Source organism: Bison bison, unplaced genomic scaffold (genome assembly GCF_000754665.1).
Source record: "Bison bison bison isolate TAMUID 2011002044 unplaced genomic scaffold, Bison_UMD1.0 scf7180017864351, whole genome shotgun sequence".
Classification (NCBI taxonomy): Eukaryota; Metazoa; Chordata; class Mammalia; order Artiodactyla; family Bovidae; genus Bison; species Bison bison.
Genome location: NW_011494923.1, coordinates 775,672 through 793,705, shown reverse-complemented (window position 1 = coordinate 793,705; position 18,034 = coordinate 775,672). Strand labels below are relative to the sequence as shown.

General features: G+C 38.1%; 1 protein-coding gene across 3 annotated transcripts in view; it reads right to left on the bottom strand.

Moving 5' to 3' along the window:
- VGLL3 (vestigial-like family member 3) overlaps nt 1-17,722 on the bottom strand; it is a 56,433-nt gene extending 38,711 nt beyond the window's left edge. Inside the window, exons 1-2 of one of the 3 annotated variants that reach the window (XM_010854840.1) lie at nt 17,299-17,722; nt 5,059-5,341 (exon numbers count right to left, since the gene is read on the bottom strand). In XM_010854840.1, coding sequence (XP_010853142.1) covers nt 5,059-5,341; nt 17,299-17,424 — 409 coding nt within the window. In that variant the 5' untranslated portion in view covers nt 17,425-17,722. Of the gene's footprint in view, nt 1-5,058; nt 5,345-17,298 lie in introns of all 3 variants that reach the window. The other 2 variants (XM_010854839.1, XM_010854841.1) reach the window with 2 other exon arrangements.
- Nucleotides 17,723-18,034: the final 312 nt, after the last annotated feature.

Genomic DNA, 18,034 nt, shown 5'->3' with positions numbered 1-18,034 from the left:
ATGTATGGATGTGAGAGTTGGACTGTGAAGAAAGCTGAGCACTGAAGAATTGATGCTTTTGAACTGTAGTGTTGGAGAAGACTCTTGAGAGTCCCTTGGACTGCAAGGAGATCCAACCAGTCCATCCTAAAGGAGATCAGTCCTGGGTGTTCATTGGAAGGACTGATGTTGAAGCTGAAACTCCAATACTTTGATCACCTGATGCAAAGAGTTGACTCATTGGAAAAGACTCTGATGCTGGGAGGGATTGGGGGCAGGAGGAGAAGGGGATGACAGAGGACGAGATGGCTGGATGGCATCACCAACTTGATGCACATGAGTTTGAGTAAACTTGGGGAGTTGGTGATGGACAGGGAGGCCTGGCATGCTGTGATTCATGGGGTCACAAACACTTGGACACTACTGAGCGACTGAACTGAACTGAAGATCTTAAAAATTTCCAGAAAACATATGCTTTGAATTAATACTGACTGAAAACATCCATGCTAAAAGATAATATTTACCTTTTTAATTAACCTTAGTGAAAAGCAATGTTTCTCCATTCTCAGTCTACAGTTTTCTTCCTCTTGTTCTACTTTCTATAAAAATAAATTTTGTGGTCAGAGGTGAACCGATATGTGTTCCAGTGTTACCTGTCACTCAGTAATTAAGCATTACTATTATGTACAAAGATTGAACTCCACTTATTTTGTTCTAGAGTTGCTCAAAATAGTCCTTGTGACTCTAAAATGAGAATTTCATGGGGTGCTATCAGATGCCCATAATCCCTGAAGGCAAGTAACTGAGATAAACCAGGCCTCAATTTTCTCCAAAGTGTTTATTTTAAACTTCCCCACAGTAATCACTTCCAATGGCCTCCTGGAGAGGCTGCTCAACTCTCTCCTTCCCTGTGTCAGCTGACCCAAGAGACAGGCCCTCCTTCCCCTTCTTTATTTTTGCTCTCTGAGTTTAGTGCTCATTTTGAGAGATCTTTCTTATGAGAACGTTGCTCCAAGAAGATACTGTGTAGATCAATTATGCAGAATATATTTACTTTGCAATCATAAAAAGAAAAAAAAATATCAAGTTTACCATTCAGCATAGTTTTTAAGTCAGTGATCTATTTGGCTATGTCTTGACTTAACTACTCCCTTTTCCTACACACACAAACACACACATACACACTTTCTGTAATAAAACTTAAGCACTGAAATCAGGGAATAGATATATTTGAAGTTGATGTTTCTATTTGGATGGGATGAGACAATCAGATTCATTAGGTTTTCTTAACTGAGAAGCCCTATATAATCCATTAGAAGATATAGTGGGAGAAGAGGTAGTTCATGTGATGTTGTGCCTAATAAAGGACAAATATTTCCTTTGGAAAGGACAGGAAAAGTCACAAAACATCTAGAGAGGACTTTCCTAAGTCCATCAAGATACAAGCTCAAAGTATGACCACAATTCCATCATTAGCTGACACTCTATCACTTGCCTGAAGATTTACTGTGGAAATATATTCGGCAATCAAACACAATTCAATTTTAAATTCCTTTGAAGCACTACAGCACTTGTGTAGCACTGTAAAAAAAAAAACCTCATGCCATAAATTAGACCCTTTAATTTAATACAGCTGGTCAACAGCTCCTCATAAAGTATTACTGCCATGGCCATCAAAATTGTCAATAGCCTTCCGTATCTAGTATGTTCAAGACACTGTGCTTTTTGTCAGGAATACAAACTTCCAGAAAACAATGTTTCTGAATAAAGATAGAAGGTTGGTTTTCTGTGTGCCAAATGAGTGAAAACTTACTTAAGAGAGAAAAGTCATCTGACCTTCAGTTAATGCCTTGCATCAAGCCCTATGCTAAATTATTCATATATATCATCAAAAAATCTTTACAACAATAATAGGAGATGAGTAATAAACACATATTATAGTTGAAGCTACTCTCAGAGATACTTTGAGCATCGAGGATAACATTGCCACCAAGCAATAATAAGGTCCAATTTTGAACCCCAAACAAACATAATCCAACCAAAGACAGCATTATGCAAACTGGTGTTGCTTTGGCAGTTAATGTTTGAAGCAACTCTCTTCACCAGATATGGGAATCCCTATTACATTTTTCTATAACATAGTCACCAAATTCTTAATTTTATGTTGGAAATTTCCTATGAATTTTATTCAACTTATGTACACTTAACTAAAAACACCAATTCACAACTATGACAAAGTTTTATTTATAATTGGATAGTAAGTAATACATTTGAAATCACAACTTCATGGAGAAACACAACAATCCCTTAATTCAAGTCCCTTATTTTATAAATAAAACTGTACCCAAAGATTTCTTACAACTTATTACTATAAATTCTCTATTAAGGACTTTTTTGTTTTCTTATCCTGGGTACATAGTATTAATTTGGTTCATTTAATTTAATCACTTGATCATTCAATTTATATTCCATATTTTTCATATAGAAGTGCATTATCCTGAGTATCGGGGAAATGATGTGAGATAACTAAACAGGACACATATAGTCTTAGCTGAAGAGGGAGAGATGAAGATTGAAAAGCATGCTATGCTTGCCTGTGCTATTCTGATAAACTAACTTACAAAGCTCTAAAAATTCTGGTCTCTACCTACACCTTTTCCTTTCACTCCACTTACACCAGCATTCTGACTTCTCATTGAACATTCAAGTTCAGTCCTTCCTCAGATCCTTTGCACTGGCTTCAGTAATCTTCCTCTAGATATCTGTGTGATGAGAAGCACTTTTATTTACTTTGGGTATGTACTGAAATAAAAATCTTAGACCATCTATTGTCACCCTAAATAAAACAAGGTAAAACAATACCCTGCATCTCAATATATTGACATATTTACTGTCTGTCTCTTCTACTAGAAAGCTTCATGAGTGTACAAGCTTAGACTCTCCTGTCCACTGATATATTCCCACTACCTAGAACATAGCAGGACCTTAATAAATATCTGCTGCATAAGTCAATGTCAATGAATGAAACAGGAGACAGATTTGTAGGCCAAATTCAAGATAATGCCAAGAAAATTCTAATAATACTAAAACACTACCATTATCCACCCTTTCGATGCTAAAATTTGACATCTTTCTAAAGGTCCTCTCCATTAAGTCAGGCAGATTATGGGAAAACAATGAATTGTAGCGTTGTTACATTTACGCAACACTTCACTTAAAACTACTCTGGTTATGATACTTTAGACAATCACTCTTACATCTATTTGTAATTTGGAACTTTCATTCCTATATTCCAAGTTCAGTGGTCACTGGGCTGCATATGTCAGTATGCTAAAAGAATTAGGCATTGCATTTTCCCCTGGAGAAGGGAATGACATCCCACTCCAGTATTCTTGCCTGGAGAATTTCATGGACAGAGGAACCTGGCAGACTATAGTCCACGGGGTTGCATAAAGTCAGACACAACTGAGTGACTGACAGTTTCACTCACTTTCCCAGGACTGGCTGTCATGATAGCATTTATTATTGATATATCAAACACTTTATTAAAGCCAGCTAGGTCACTGAACTTTTCCTAATTTCACCCTCCATGGTTTTAAAAAGTATTCACAATGTGCTATCTAATAGGACATCACTGGTTCTATTAGCATCTTAGTGTTCGAATGACTAAGTTTCTTTGGTAAGTCCATAGTTATTAATCAAGTAAGCAATATGCTTCCCAATTCACCTATGTTGAGGTCTAGGTCACTTGAGTGTGGATTCCACCTTCCTCTTTAGAGTCTCTGTGTATATTAACATTTTCATATTTACTAGAAAGAAGGAGAAAAGAAGGGAGGGATGGTGAAAGGATAGAATGAGGGGAAGAGGAGGAAAGGGAAGGAAAAGCAGGCAGACAGGCAAGTACGAACCCTTCTACTGATGCTGAGAAGGAAGCGGCCACACATCACCTCTCACCCGCCCCTAACACAGGTGTCCAGCCTTTCCTCATCACAGGATCGCCTGGGGCACTTGTTACAGTAATTCCCAGAGCCTCCTTCTGGACCCTCTGTCTGATTCAAAGGTCTGAGTTAGGAGGCGGCAATCTGTGATTTTCACAGCACTAGATCTACAACTATCAAACCTGAGCCTGCACCTGAATCCCTGGGAGGGCCGGTTAAAACATAGGTTACTCTACCTCTGAGTTGCTGATTCAGTGGGTCTGGGGCTTAGCCCAAGAATTTGCATATCTAGCAAGTTCCCTTGCTATGCTCATGTTCCCAGTCCTGGAAACCACACTTTGAGAACCATTTCACTAGATTCTTCTTGGAACCAGGTGAGTTCAGAAGAAAAGTTCATAATGCATTTCTCTAAAAGGATCATTGGAATGATGGATTGTTTTTTCTCTAATGTTGTAATTATCTCAATTAAGTTGTCACCTGATCATTTTCTGTGAGTCAGAAATAAGATTTGAACACACTTCTGTGACCTCTATGGAGAGGGAAATAAAGGAGAAGAAGCCCAATCTATTGCTTTGCTTTACTGAGGTTAAAAAAAAAAAAAAAAGCAGAAATCAGGCAGATACAGTCACTGATACCTGTTTTGTACACTACAAAGAGTTAACATCACAACAGAGTGGGACAGAGTAAGCCATCTAGCAAACACAGAAGGCTTTCAAAGTCTGTATTCCTGGGGCAGACTCAGATCTCTGCTATGTCACCACATAGCACCTAGTGGAATGAGCAAGAGCTAATTTTTAAACGCTGATCCAGGCACGCCCATTATTTAGAGATCCAAATTGGGCCATCGGGGCTTAAGGAATGGTGCTTCGCAGCTCAGTCCTGCCACTATAAACTCAGGCCGGTTGCATCACTACTTTCCATGAGGAATTTAAGGGGTGTGACTGCATCCTTTCCAACCCTGCATTCCACATGTGACAAAACTGATCCAGCTGTTTGTCTGAAAGAAATTCCTTGCTGTCCTTAAAAATTAAAAAGCGAGTGGATATCCGTCCTCCAGGGGCAGGTCTCCAGCTGGAACCTGGTACAGATGGTTGCGAAACACAGCCAGTGGCCTGGAGAGCATCTGCTCTGGAATTCTTACCTCGCCATAAGGGGGTTAGCCCCATCTTGCTTTTTGAAATGGCAGATTCTTGATGAAGGGTGCTGGCTTGGCCCAAAGCTCTTGAGAAGTGTTCATCCACTACTGACCCAATGTCTCCCTGGAAATAAGTGAAAAGGACACAGCGAGAGTTAAGGTACTCCATCTCGGCAGGCTGGTCTTTCTCCTCCTCCTCCTCATCCTCCTCCTCCTCCTCCTCCTCCTCTTGTTTGCTGGGAAGGGTGACTTCCAGAGAGTCCTGCATCTTGCTGTATACCGCTAACTTCTTCTGGGATGGAATAAACAAAACACAGTATCAAAGACAGTTTGTAAAAAAAATTTAAAAAGCATTAACTAGTTAACTGTTCACTTAAAAAAAAAAAAGACTCTAAATATTAACATATGTTCGCAAACTGATTCTTCTTCATTTGCTTTACTCCATCTCCCCCACCCCCTTCCCCAAACCGGCTTTCTGCTTCCCACCCTGAAAAAAAGACTGTTATTTCAGATTTGGTGGGGAAAAAAATGTCCTTTATCCCATGGCATATTCTCAGACTGTGAAAGGCAGTTGTGTGTGTTTTTTTGTTTTTTTTTTAACCTAGATATACCAAAAGAAGGAATTTTTAAAAAAGAAAGTGACAGATCCCTTCCACTTTTGTTCCCATTTTCTATTTTAAAGATTTAATGTACAGCAACATTATAGTTCAGGATGGGGAGGAATAGAGAAGGAGGCCTCACTGCCTGGGGGAGGGGTGGAGAAGAAAAGAGCTTTTCATAAATGAAATACACTAAAATAAAAACAGGAATGTAGCATCTTATAAAAGGATTTGGCAGATGTACTGAACTCATTTCTCAAAAATCAAACTAAAATGACAAAATAAGCCTGTGTGAAGATCCATTTTGCATGGAACATATTTTTTAGATGTTCCACTTACCACCATTATCATAAAAGGAGGGGAAAAAGGTATTATGATGACTTACTGAAAATAATACAAGTACTAGCAATGGCTACTATGGCTTTCAAAGTGAAAAACACTTGATAATTTTAAAATATTTTCAAAATAACATAATCATAGCTATAGACATAGTTTATATTATGACTGACACTCATATTTATTACCCCATTTAATCTTTATAATCCTACAACAAACATTATTATTTTTTTATTATTTTTTTTATTTTTATTGTTATTATTATTGTTACTATTTTGACCTTGCAAAAGGTCACAGAATGTACAAGTGTGGGCCCAGAATGAATACAAAAAATATACAGATGTACACGTGCGTGTGCACGTGTGTCAGAGGAGGGCAGGGAAGGATATGTAGTGTGGAAAAAAATCACCAAAATGTTATGTTTTGTATTCTTTTTCTGGGTGGTAGGCTTGTAGTTGTTATTTTCTTATTCCTGCTTTCCAATATTTCCAAATATTTTCCATCAAGTACCTATCGCTTTTATAATCAACAATTTTACTATATATATAAAAAGATAATGCTACAAAATTATAAAATTCATTATTTTAATGACAAAATGAGCATCCTACCATCTGTATACCTACAAAACCTGACCATTTGTTATACCATTGTTCTTATGTCAGAGAAAAATGGATGCTGGAAAGTGAATGTGAGTAGATAAGAAGTGAATCATTCTAGAATATCAGTAAGCATAGATTGTCAAATGTTATCGAAACACATAACCCAGACTCCTAATGTTTCTAATGGTAACTACTAGCTTCAAAATCTATAGCCACAGATTATAAACGTATCATTCAAAAAACTGAACCCTTTTCCCTAGCAATGAATATGTTGTTCTTATGTGAGGTAGGCTCTGAAATGTTCAGGCACATTACAAGCTGTTGGTTATTATTTAGGGCTATTATATATACGTGTGTGTGTGTGTGTACCTACATATTCATACATACATACATACATATATATTCCTTTTTATTTAAAATTTGTTTCAGTAGGGTTATCGATTCATGATGAATAGAAAATTCATTCCCTGTGAGTGAACATGCCTTGCTGATTAATAAGTGATTGGTAATGACTGAGTGGTTACAAAATTCTTACAATCTGTTTTGCATAGATTTGAACATGTTTATGTTTAACTTCAATAATAAAAACACCATAGTAACATGTTATATATAAAATGAGAATATTGAACTAACTGACCTCTAAAGTTACTCCTGACTATAAATTCCATTATGAAGTTAAACGAATAGTATAATTTCTTGATGGCACTCTCTATTCACACGTGCATTTACCGAAGTTATACGGTTTTAAGCAAATGCACACACTCTGCCGAATTCTCAGGCATGTTAGAAAGAAGCACTGTTTTTATATGGGGAAAAAAATTAAAACTACTACAGAGTGGCTTCACTGCCACAAGTGTTCAGTATTATCCATTAAATCGCTTTCTTCCTCTCTGTTAACGTTCAGCACAGAATCAGTTTGTGAGAGTCAGGCTTTGCATCTCCTTGTTTCATTTGTTTAACATTTATTCTTTAAATGAAAGAATGGCTGGCTATGTTAATTATCCAAAGAAAGGCAAGTGTTTATTTTATCCCAATTAGCAACTGACATTTAAATAAAATAAGTTATATGTGAAAGACTTAACTGCAAATCAAATACAAATGTAGCTTCCATTTGTATGCAAATATAACATAGTATTATGATCAATAATGATGATAATAAAATATCTTAATTTTTACATTGCTGGCAGTTGAATTTAAACTATACATTTTCAGTCTATTAAAGATTGCACAATTTTCTAACTGCTATATAATTTCATGCTATTCTTTTTTGCCCAATTGTTAAGTGATTGGATACAAATAAACTAATCTAAAATTTACACATTTTTCACTATGAAATGGGAAAAGATAAGCAAAATCTTCCATTGTATCAAAATACCTTTTATCTGTCAATTCTCTGTCAATGGATGCATTGATTCTCTATAATCTTTATATTTCCTATATATAATATACATATATATATGGTTTTATATAAATATATATTGGAATATTCCTTTCAAATACACACAATACTACATAAATATCTATATTATATGCTTTTATTTAAATACACTTGGATAATTGTAAAATAATTATTTTTTCTCTCTCCTAGCTTTTTGGGGCAGATCTTCTACTAATTAAATGAATTTGCTGGAGACTATCAAACAAATAGAATAGAAAAGGAGCCTATGATTTATTGACCAATGGACAAGACATAAAGCATATTTATTGTCACTTCTTTCACTTTTTTTGAGATAGAGTTGTATAAATTTTCACTAATTTTAGTGAACCAATTAAATATTTACATTTACAACACAAGCACATTTATGACCTCACCATCAACATCACTGGTTAAAATAAGAATTCTAAAGTATCTGATTAGCCAGATAGCTTCCTAAAATGCCAACACTGAACTTACACACATTTCTTGAACATTAAGTGTGATCATGAGGAAAATGGGAACACAAAATTAAAACAGCAATTGATTCACATGCTGACATTCACACCTTTCTAATCTTCCTTCCCATTGATTCTTAAGCCCTGACTACCTTCTGTTATCTGTTCTTCTGTGACTATAAATCAATTCTTTGCCTTCAAAAACAAAAAAATCTAAGTATGTTACTTATGTACGCTGTTGGCATATTCTATATTTACTTGGTGTATGCTCCTTGGAATGAAACTTCCCTAGCATGATCTTTGTTCTTGAAAAGAATATACAAAATTCAAAACGTTGAAAATAAATCTCAAATCATCAGAACCTAGATGGATTTCCTGAATCCAGGCTGAAAGGCAATGTGGTTCATATTTTTCTTAAAATGCACTATCACTCCCTAAAAATAGCCCAGTCTGTCAGAAGTATTCATGCTTTTCTTACTAGACACTTAAGAATTGTTAACAAAAATAAGTCATCAGAAGGAATTTCAAAGACTACAAGTTGGCTTATTGAATGTACCCCTCATGGCAGAATAATAACAAGTTTTCTTCAGGTAAAATAACCCTCAGTTAGATGAAACAATGACTGAGCTAACAGCCACAAAGTTAGAATTAACTTTGAAAGACTTGAAAGCAGCAGTGTGAAGGAAGTCTGGCTAGGCAGTGCAAACCATACCAAACCACCTCACAGACTGCCATCAGGCACAACAGAGACAAACTCACACAGGAATGTGCCGGAGAAAGGATTTGTCTGACAAGAGAAAGGCTTCCATGTCAGGAGCCAAATACCACTAAGTCCCCAAGGCTTAAGCCTACAAATGCCAAATGATTACTGTGCGTATGTGGAAACTTTTTCCTAAGGAAACAAAAATATTTTAATGAATCACTGAATATTTGGAAATAACTTTAAAAAAAAATCTCTACTGACTTTCTTCTCTAAGGCAATGATTCTCTCATCCTGACAGACATGGTTAGGGCCTATAAGAAAGGACCACTAGCCTCTAGTCAATGTTTCAAAACGATAAATCCCATAAAGCAGTGCATTTCTCTTTGATCATATTTTTCTGAATTTACTTGAATAACAGATTTTTAAATCTATCTCAGAGAGACTTGATGTTTTGGCCCTTAGTCTATGTGGAGGAGGGGGAATCAGGTGGAGGGAGGTCAGGATAAGGATCAGGATAAGGAAGATAGTTCACAGAACTTTGATGTATTTTGTTTCACTAACTCTCACCGGTGCACAAATATTCAGTCTAAATAATTATTCTCAATTTATATATGCAAAAGCTGATTTATTTGGCCAGCATCTAACTAGTAAATGGCAGGGATGGGATTAGAACTTATTTCTATCTGACTAGAAAGCATCTGCCAAGAAAACAGATTAAAGAAAATGAGCCTCTATATAATATTTAATTGAATAAACAAACAGAAGCCCACAGGCAGCATGGTATCATATGCTAAGAAAAGTCAAAAGTTAGTTATAACATTTAAAAATTAGGAATGCAAATGTATCAAAATATGATTATTAAATAAAGCATTGTTTTTCAAAATATATGTATACCTAGAGGAACCTGCCCTTCTATATCTAGAAATATGTTGTCCCCTTAGCAAGTTAGAAACAAAATAAAGTTTTTCTGAAAATACTATTTTGGAAATATGAGCAGAGTCAATTTACAACATACATTCATACCTCAAGATTTGTTTGCTAGCTTTGTGTGTTTGTTTTTATTTTTCTTAACAGTGGGAGAAGCAAACCAAAAATAACACTGGCTCTTTATGAGCACACTTGCTGCTCAATGATTCTGGTCATTATCAAAAAATCAAACCCACCCCATTAAAGGATGAACATTTTCCAGTTTTGAAGATGTTCAAAAAAATGTGCCACAGGCTGAGAGAGAATTTCAAAATTTGCATTCCCAAAATGTTTTAAGCAATGATCACATCATGAGGGTATGTGTTCTCTCTCAAACAGACTGCTTTGAATGAAACAACATTTCTGACATATAAATTTCTGGTATGTTTGTATAATCCTATTACTAGATTTAGGGTATGATTTCACTTTTAAAAATTTATCTATTGTTCATGGAATTGTCAGTTAATTCCTACTTTGTGTCAGTCATTGTGCAAAGACTTGGAGCCACAAAAATGATAGTCAAAGCATTTGAGAGAGGGTTGTAAGGAAAATGATAAAGAGAACTTGAGGGTTTATCTACCTGGCTAATTGTCTAATTTCTCCAAGTAGCTAATATTCAAAAATTTTTATATGAGAAAATAAGACAGTAACACTGGGTAAATTACTAATTGCTTTTCTTGCTTCTAAGGAAGCCCAGATGGGAAGGGAACACAGCAGAAAGAAGAACTGGAATGGTTAAGGAGATTTGACCACAACTAGTCCATAAATCTGGGTAAAGAACCAAAACCTCTGGCCCTGAACTTCCTCTTCTGAAAATGAGGAATTTTGACTTGATTATCTCAGAGAGCTTGTACAATTCTCTATCCTAATAAGCAACATGCTGGAGCTCTAGACAAATTCACACTTAATTTTGTTTCGTACATTGGCTGCCTCTTCTGATTTTTCAGGATACTGGCCAAAAAAAACCTACAGATCAGTGAAGACTAATTCTTTTGCAGACGTAGGTCATCTAGCTCAATTCCTAGGAATTAGTTTGGGTAATTCCTTTAGCTGTCTTCACAGGAACTGGAAAGGAGGCATCCTTCGAATCCTCTCACCCTACTCACTAAGGACAGTGTTTCGGCACACTAAAATAATACAGTTTTAAGAGAAAAGGACACCTGTTCACTTCAGGCCTTTCTTCCTTTCCTTTTTTTTTTTTTTTTTTTTTTCTTTACTAAAGTAGGAGACAAGTGAAAAATAGTTCAGTTACCCTAGTTTAGATCATACTTGTAAATTACTAGCATAAATCTGATATCTGCTGAAATATCTATAAATATGGCATTTATGACTTACTTCTAGCAGCAAATGTTTGTATCTAATGGTTCAAGGCATTCTTAGGGTCTTCCTAAATGAATAGCTGAAGTAGAAAACCAGCTGCTGAAAGAGGTGCTTTTTGAAAGATTCAGTGCAAAGTTTTGACCAAAATTACTTCCTTCACTGGTCTCTGCCAGAGTCGGGAAACTTAAGTATTAGAGAGCTTTGTTTCTTGAATGAAAATGTTTTTCCTAGAGATAATACCATAAATTGTTATATATTACTAGATTTATCAGTTTTGAGATTTCTTTTTAAAGCCAACTGGAAATACAGCCTATGAGAATGAGATTCAAGTTAAGTGTCCAGGTTTTAGAACAGCAGTCACTTAACTTCTCAAATTCACTTTAGAATGTGACTTAAGCATTCCAAACATAATATTTTTTGTTTTGTTTTTGTTTTTTAATTTATTTATTTTTAATTGAAGGATAATGGCTTTACAATATTGTGTTGGTTTATGCCATACATCAATGTGAATCAGCCCATAGGTATACATTTTTGTCCCCTCCTCCAAGAACCTGCCTCCCACCTCCCACCTCCCACATCATCACAGAACCCGGGTCTTAGTTCCCTGAGTCATACAGCAGATTCCCACTGGCTATTTTACATATGGTGGTGTACACGTTTCCATGGTACTATCTCCATTCATTCCACCCTCTCCTTCCCCACTCCCTGTGACGGCACGTCTGTTCTCTATGTCTGCTTCTCCATTGTTGCCCTGCAAATAGATTCATCAGTACCATCTTTCTAGATTCCATATATATGCTTTAATATACAATATTTGTTTTTCTCTTTCTGCCTTCACTCTGTATAATAGCTGAGCATAATATTTTTAGTCTTACTGAAAACCCCCTTTGCACAGAAAGATATAAGATAGAAATGTACATATTGCCGAACTGGGTCAGCACAACATCTCTTCTGTAGTTGCGAAAAGAGGTACCATGAAGGATCATTCTACCTCCTGATCACCCTCATTCCCTTTATCATCTCCTGGTCCTCTCCAACTCTGTGAGATGTGAGCCTCTACCAAGCACTAGGTAAAGAAGGACTTCCATGCACTGAGAGAAAATATCCTTAACTTAAATTTCCACAGAATGCTTCCTTGTCCTGGCATTTGGTTTTCTGGTGAATGAAGCCTTACTGCATGTGAATTTATGGCTTTCCAGCCTGCCTGTACTATCGGTATTGTAATCTCCATTTTGGTTGATTGCCAGAGACAACAGTTCAGTTTAGTTAGTTTAAAGTTTAATTTTCCTTCTGGCTTTGAATTTTCTGGCTGGAAAGTTATTGGGAGCATAAAGCTCTGAGGCACTTGAAACTTCTCAGTCTCTACAGTCAAGTTATTTTGTGTAGTATGGAATCAGAGAGGCTGTTCTTTCTCAAAGAAGTCCTGTATGGACTCTTACAAATCCACTTAAGTCCTTGCTTACAGTTGCAAGAAAATTAGATCCTCCCACTTAAATAAGAGGCCTGTGTATTGAAACTATTTAGAATGTAATTATATGCTTTTGTCTTAATGAATCTAAACTTATGTTGGAATAGCAATGATATATAAGGTACCTAAAGCTGACTGTTAATACCACTTCCTGAATATTATTTTCAAATAAATACATGTTCATTTGCTAACTGATATTCTGCTTCATCAACAAAGGATGCAACATGGATAGCAAAAGTCATTAGCATTATACAAATGCTGCAAAAGGACTTCGGAATGCCTAAACTAAAAACGTACACTACCAAGGACTTGGAAAGAATTTCAAGCCCCAAGGCCAAAGAATCTACTGCGTATTAATCTTCTTTATCAAAAAGTTGATTTGGAGCACTAAAGACAAAAATAAGTCTATTGCACAATAGCAAGAAAAAAAAAGACAGGGGACCACATGGTATGGTGGAAAGATGCTATCCTAGGGAGCAGGGCATCCAGTGGTCCTAATTTTGTCACCCATTAGCTTTGAAATCTTTAGTCAGGTATTTCAGCCCTATAAACATGCATTTCTCCATCTGGAAAAGGAGGGGTTGAAGTGTGTGTTTTCCAGGGTTTTTTTCCCTAACAAACAGAATCTCAGAAAGATTTTTATGACCTAACCAAAGTGGCAGAGGCCAGAGAAAGAGCTTGAAAAATCCCTTACAAACTTATAACTGGAGTTCTGCCTCCCAAGACTTTTAATTCTCTTAAGTGGAAGCATGCATGTATAGTCACCCAGCTGTCACCCTGGAAGAGGGGAGATTAAATATACTCATATATGAAGCCCAAAGTGTGACTATTAAAAACCCTTATGCACAATTAGTGAACAAGGGCTATTCTCCTCTGTTTTCACTGTCTCGTCTATGAACTACCCAGTTCTGAAAGCTCTGCTTTAAGTATCTCCCTAATGTTAACATTATGAAAGAATGGGGGGAGGGGGAGGGAGATTTTAGACAACCGCAGATTGCCCGCATTTAAAATGAGGAATCCAGTGTATGAAGGGAATTTATGATTTCACATTATTTCCCTCAATTTTTCCTGACACATATCTTGAGCTTTTGTTTTTTATTTTTTTCCATTTTTCCTACTGTCACTACTAGGATAGAAGTACATTCCTTTCTGTACATGTTCTGCAGTGTCATCATGCCTTTGGAGCATGTGCTGAGAGACGGGGTCAAGAGTTCTCCTGAGGAGATAGTAGGGGCTGATACTTTCGAGCTAGGAAGAAATGGTGGGCACAGGGACCAGAGAGCTTAGCAGCCCTCAACAAATCCTGGCTCTAGAAACCACACTAAAATGTATTCACAGCCATGCAGTTTCTAGGAAGTAACGTCAAGGACTATAAAATTGACTCTACAGGTATATTTACATAAGGTGCTAACCTATTACCCACCAACAATGTATAGTATGTTCAAATAAAAAAAATAAAACTCAAGATTTCAAACATACTCTGTGCTTTTAGGGGAAAAGCTGAGAGTACATGTGTCTGGAGTATGAAGTTCTACTATTTCAAAAAGAATTTTCTGCTATATAATCATACATTAAAAGGAAAATATACTTAAGTTTAAAATCCAGTGTAACAAACCATTATGGCATAATAATTTACAAGGACTTCAGAGCTACATGGCTTTGAGGGAAAAATCACAAAGATACACTACAATAATTGGATATACAGAAGTGACAGCAAAACTTTAATGCTATCTTTTCTAACCTTTTCTAAATGATGTTTAAACTTTGTCACTCTATCACTTTTTTTGCTTCTTGGCCTCAACAAATCAATTTTTTTAATGTAGTAGGGCTTGTAGCTCTTATTTTTGTCTCTCATGCAAGATGCTACTAGGGGTCACTTTCCATGTGCAGAGAAAACAATCTTCATGGATAATAATGATAAAAACTTATGGAATGCAAAAACAACCAAAATATGTATTCTCAGATGACTATGTTGAGGACAAGTCAATATTAGTCCCACTTCACCCACACACCACATAGTCTAAAAATGTTGTCAGCTTGATAACAATTTCCTGATTTAATCTTTTTTCCAACAGAAAATATAGGTCATCAAAATAAACTCCTGACAGTAAAAGAACAGGAGTTACACTACTATCTTTTATTTTGCTAGCCAGTTATAGTCAAATAGTTTCTTTACTCCACAAAACAAAATAATCTCAAACAAGCCAATGCAGTAAAAGCAACATAAAAATTTCAAGCACACTTCTCAACAAAGTTCTTAAGCTCAACTCAGCCTAATGCCTACTTAAACAATATCTACAGAAGCCCAAAGGGTAGCAGAAATTACTATTTACTAATATATGATACTCATCAAGGTAGACATTTCAAGTGAAAAAGAAAGCTTATTTTTTGATTTGTTGATGGTCTTAGCAAAAGAATGCAATTTGGGAACTGAGTTCCGGGGCTACTGCAAAAGTTAGATAAGACATCGGAATCATTTTTTATTAAAAACTATATTTCATGATTAGTTATTTACAATTTTTCTGGTACCAAACTTTATTTTCTAGCTCAAAAAATTATTCCAATTCTAACCCTCACTAAATATTCATATTTTAATGCAACTATTTCCACAACTCTAGAAAATAAAATCTTACTCAAAAGTAATCTGCTAAAGTTACTTTTGATGGGGAAAAATACCTTTATGAATGCTTAGTAAAGTTTGAGTTTATTGCTCATCTATGTTCCAATTGATAACTGAAGGCCTCTACAGTGTCTGCAATGGAAGAAAGGAAAGAAGAGGGTGGTTCATCTGAAACAGAGTGTTCATAAAACACACAAAACAGATATCCAGTGTCTCTTTGCATCCCTTGCCTGACTTGGATTTAAATGGTTTTCTCCATTACCTATATCTTTTATATTAAAGCCAAAGAATGTAAACAAAGAGCCTAACCAAAATGTTTTAACCTATTACCCTTGACCACAAATTACAAAGCTTTCCCGTTCCCCTCCCTAAAAGTAATCTTGCTTTTAAATGCTGAAGCTGATGAATATTAAAAAAAAAAAAAAAAAGCCACGGAGTGAGGCTCCTTCCTCTTTTGCCCTAGTTGTCCTGGTTAAGCTCATACTGTTCACCAGATGAATCTAGAGTATGTACCCTTCCAGAATCAGCTGAATTTCAGTCCCTAAATTATAAACAGAAGTTATCATTTCTTTCCAAAGAGTAGCACAATAAATCTAGTAAAGAGACAGAAGTAGAGGAAATATTTTAAATGACCAGGTTAATTAAAGAGCCAAACCCTAAAGACCACAATAAAACACAGGGTTTTTAAGAAACTAAAAAACAAACAAAAAAAAATCAATAAACACTGTGGATGTTATTATTAAAAGCGCACCTAGATTCCTGATAGGTATCTCCACCTCAGAGTATATAAATAGCATTTTTTTAAGTTTCACCAAACCAACCCAGCCTAACTCCCAGAGTCTGAGGACCCTACTTTGGTACACCCTGGCCACGTGCTCACGTATGTGCTTTATGTAGGCTGACTAACCCTTGACACTCTGTGGCATCCAGAAAGGAACATCCAGGGATACCAAGTGCTAAATTCCCCTGAACCCTATTCTCCCTTCTAAAGGAACACTATCATCTCCCTAGTTCCTGAACCCTTCTTATCTAACAGCATTCAGTCACTCTTGGCATGGTGGAGATCCAGCATCCAGTGATCCAAGGTTACTTCTTGGCTTGGGAAAGGAGAGGGTTCTGTCCAATAGACTGAACCATAGCACCTCTGTGCTTTAATGGAATTAAAAATAGATGAGGGATTTGGGAATCAATACTTGCCCCCTAAGTCACAGTATGGGAGAAGACAGACTTTACAGAGAACTTCTAATATAATTTGACGAATATCACGCTAGACCCAAGTTCCACCAAAAAAGTCCCAGAACAGACATTCCGTGGGCTCACTATCCGGATAGCCTTCCCTGTGTCAGTGACACATTTCATCCTCTTAATCAAGAAAACCCTAGTACACTCCACCTTTTCAAAGGAAACAAGATACTTGGTTTAAAGGAAGTTTACTCACATATTCTTAAAACAGGTGCCCTTGGTGAGCTTCAAAGAACTGAGCCCTAAGAGCTAGGGTGGCTATGACCACAGCTCACTGAAGCCCCCAGCCAGGTAACTTCTCACTTGGAATCCCCACCCGTCGGCCACCTGGCTGCTCGTCCTTCCCGAAACTCTGCTCTGCTCTTCTCTTCCGATGGCTTTCTGTTCAAGGGCGCTCCCGCAACTCTCAGAGCATCCTCCGCGCCACCGATCCCAGAGGGACGTCGTCGCGGGAGCCCCAGACCGATACTCTCCGTGCCCCTCGCCCCCGCCCCCGGCAGGCTGCCCGGTCGGTGACTCACCTGCTGGCCAGGTTGGGGCGCCGGGTGGTAACAGGCTGTGGGGCAGGTTGCAGCTGCCACGGGGTTGGGCAGATACTGGGGCGCTCCATACGGCTGGGGGTGATACATCACCTCCGCACAACTCATGGCAGCCGGGGCAGCGGCGGCCCCGGGGCTGCGGCCGCGGCTTTATGAGCTGGAGCGACGGGCTCCGCCGCCGCCTCTGTCGCAGCTCCAGCTGCTATTGCGGCCAAGACGGGTCCTCGGCGGCCGCGGGCTCCGCGCGCCGCTCGGGCTCGGGAGGAGTTGGCAGTTAGCGGGGGCCCATGCGCGGGCACCCTCATCTTCAGCCCCTCTGGGTGTCCCCTGGCCTGCGCTTATATAGCGACTCGGGGACGCAATGGCCCGCCGCGCGGCGGGGACATGACAGTGCGGGGTTCTGGCGCCCACCGCCGCGCCAGCCGCTGCGGAGCGCCGGCCGGGGTTGGGCAGACCTGGGGAGCCGGGCTCTGGTTTGCATATACACAATGCACGCCCGGGGCTCGTCCTATCACCGGCGCTCCCGGCTGGGCGAGGACCAGGAGGCGGGGGCAATGGGAGGGAGCTGGCCGGGAAGGAGAGGGAGCGCTCTCCTCTCCGGGTCTGACGCGGAGCTCGGCGAAGTTCCTCCAACTCGGCCGGTGGCGGGCCGGTCGCCCAGCAGGGGGACCCCGGGGAGGACCGGCCGCGGATTGGAGCGAAGTTGGAAGCCCTCTCC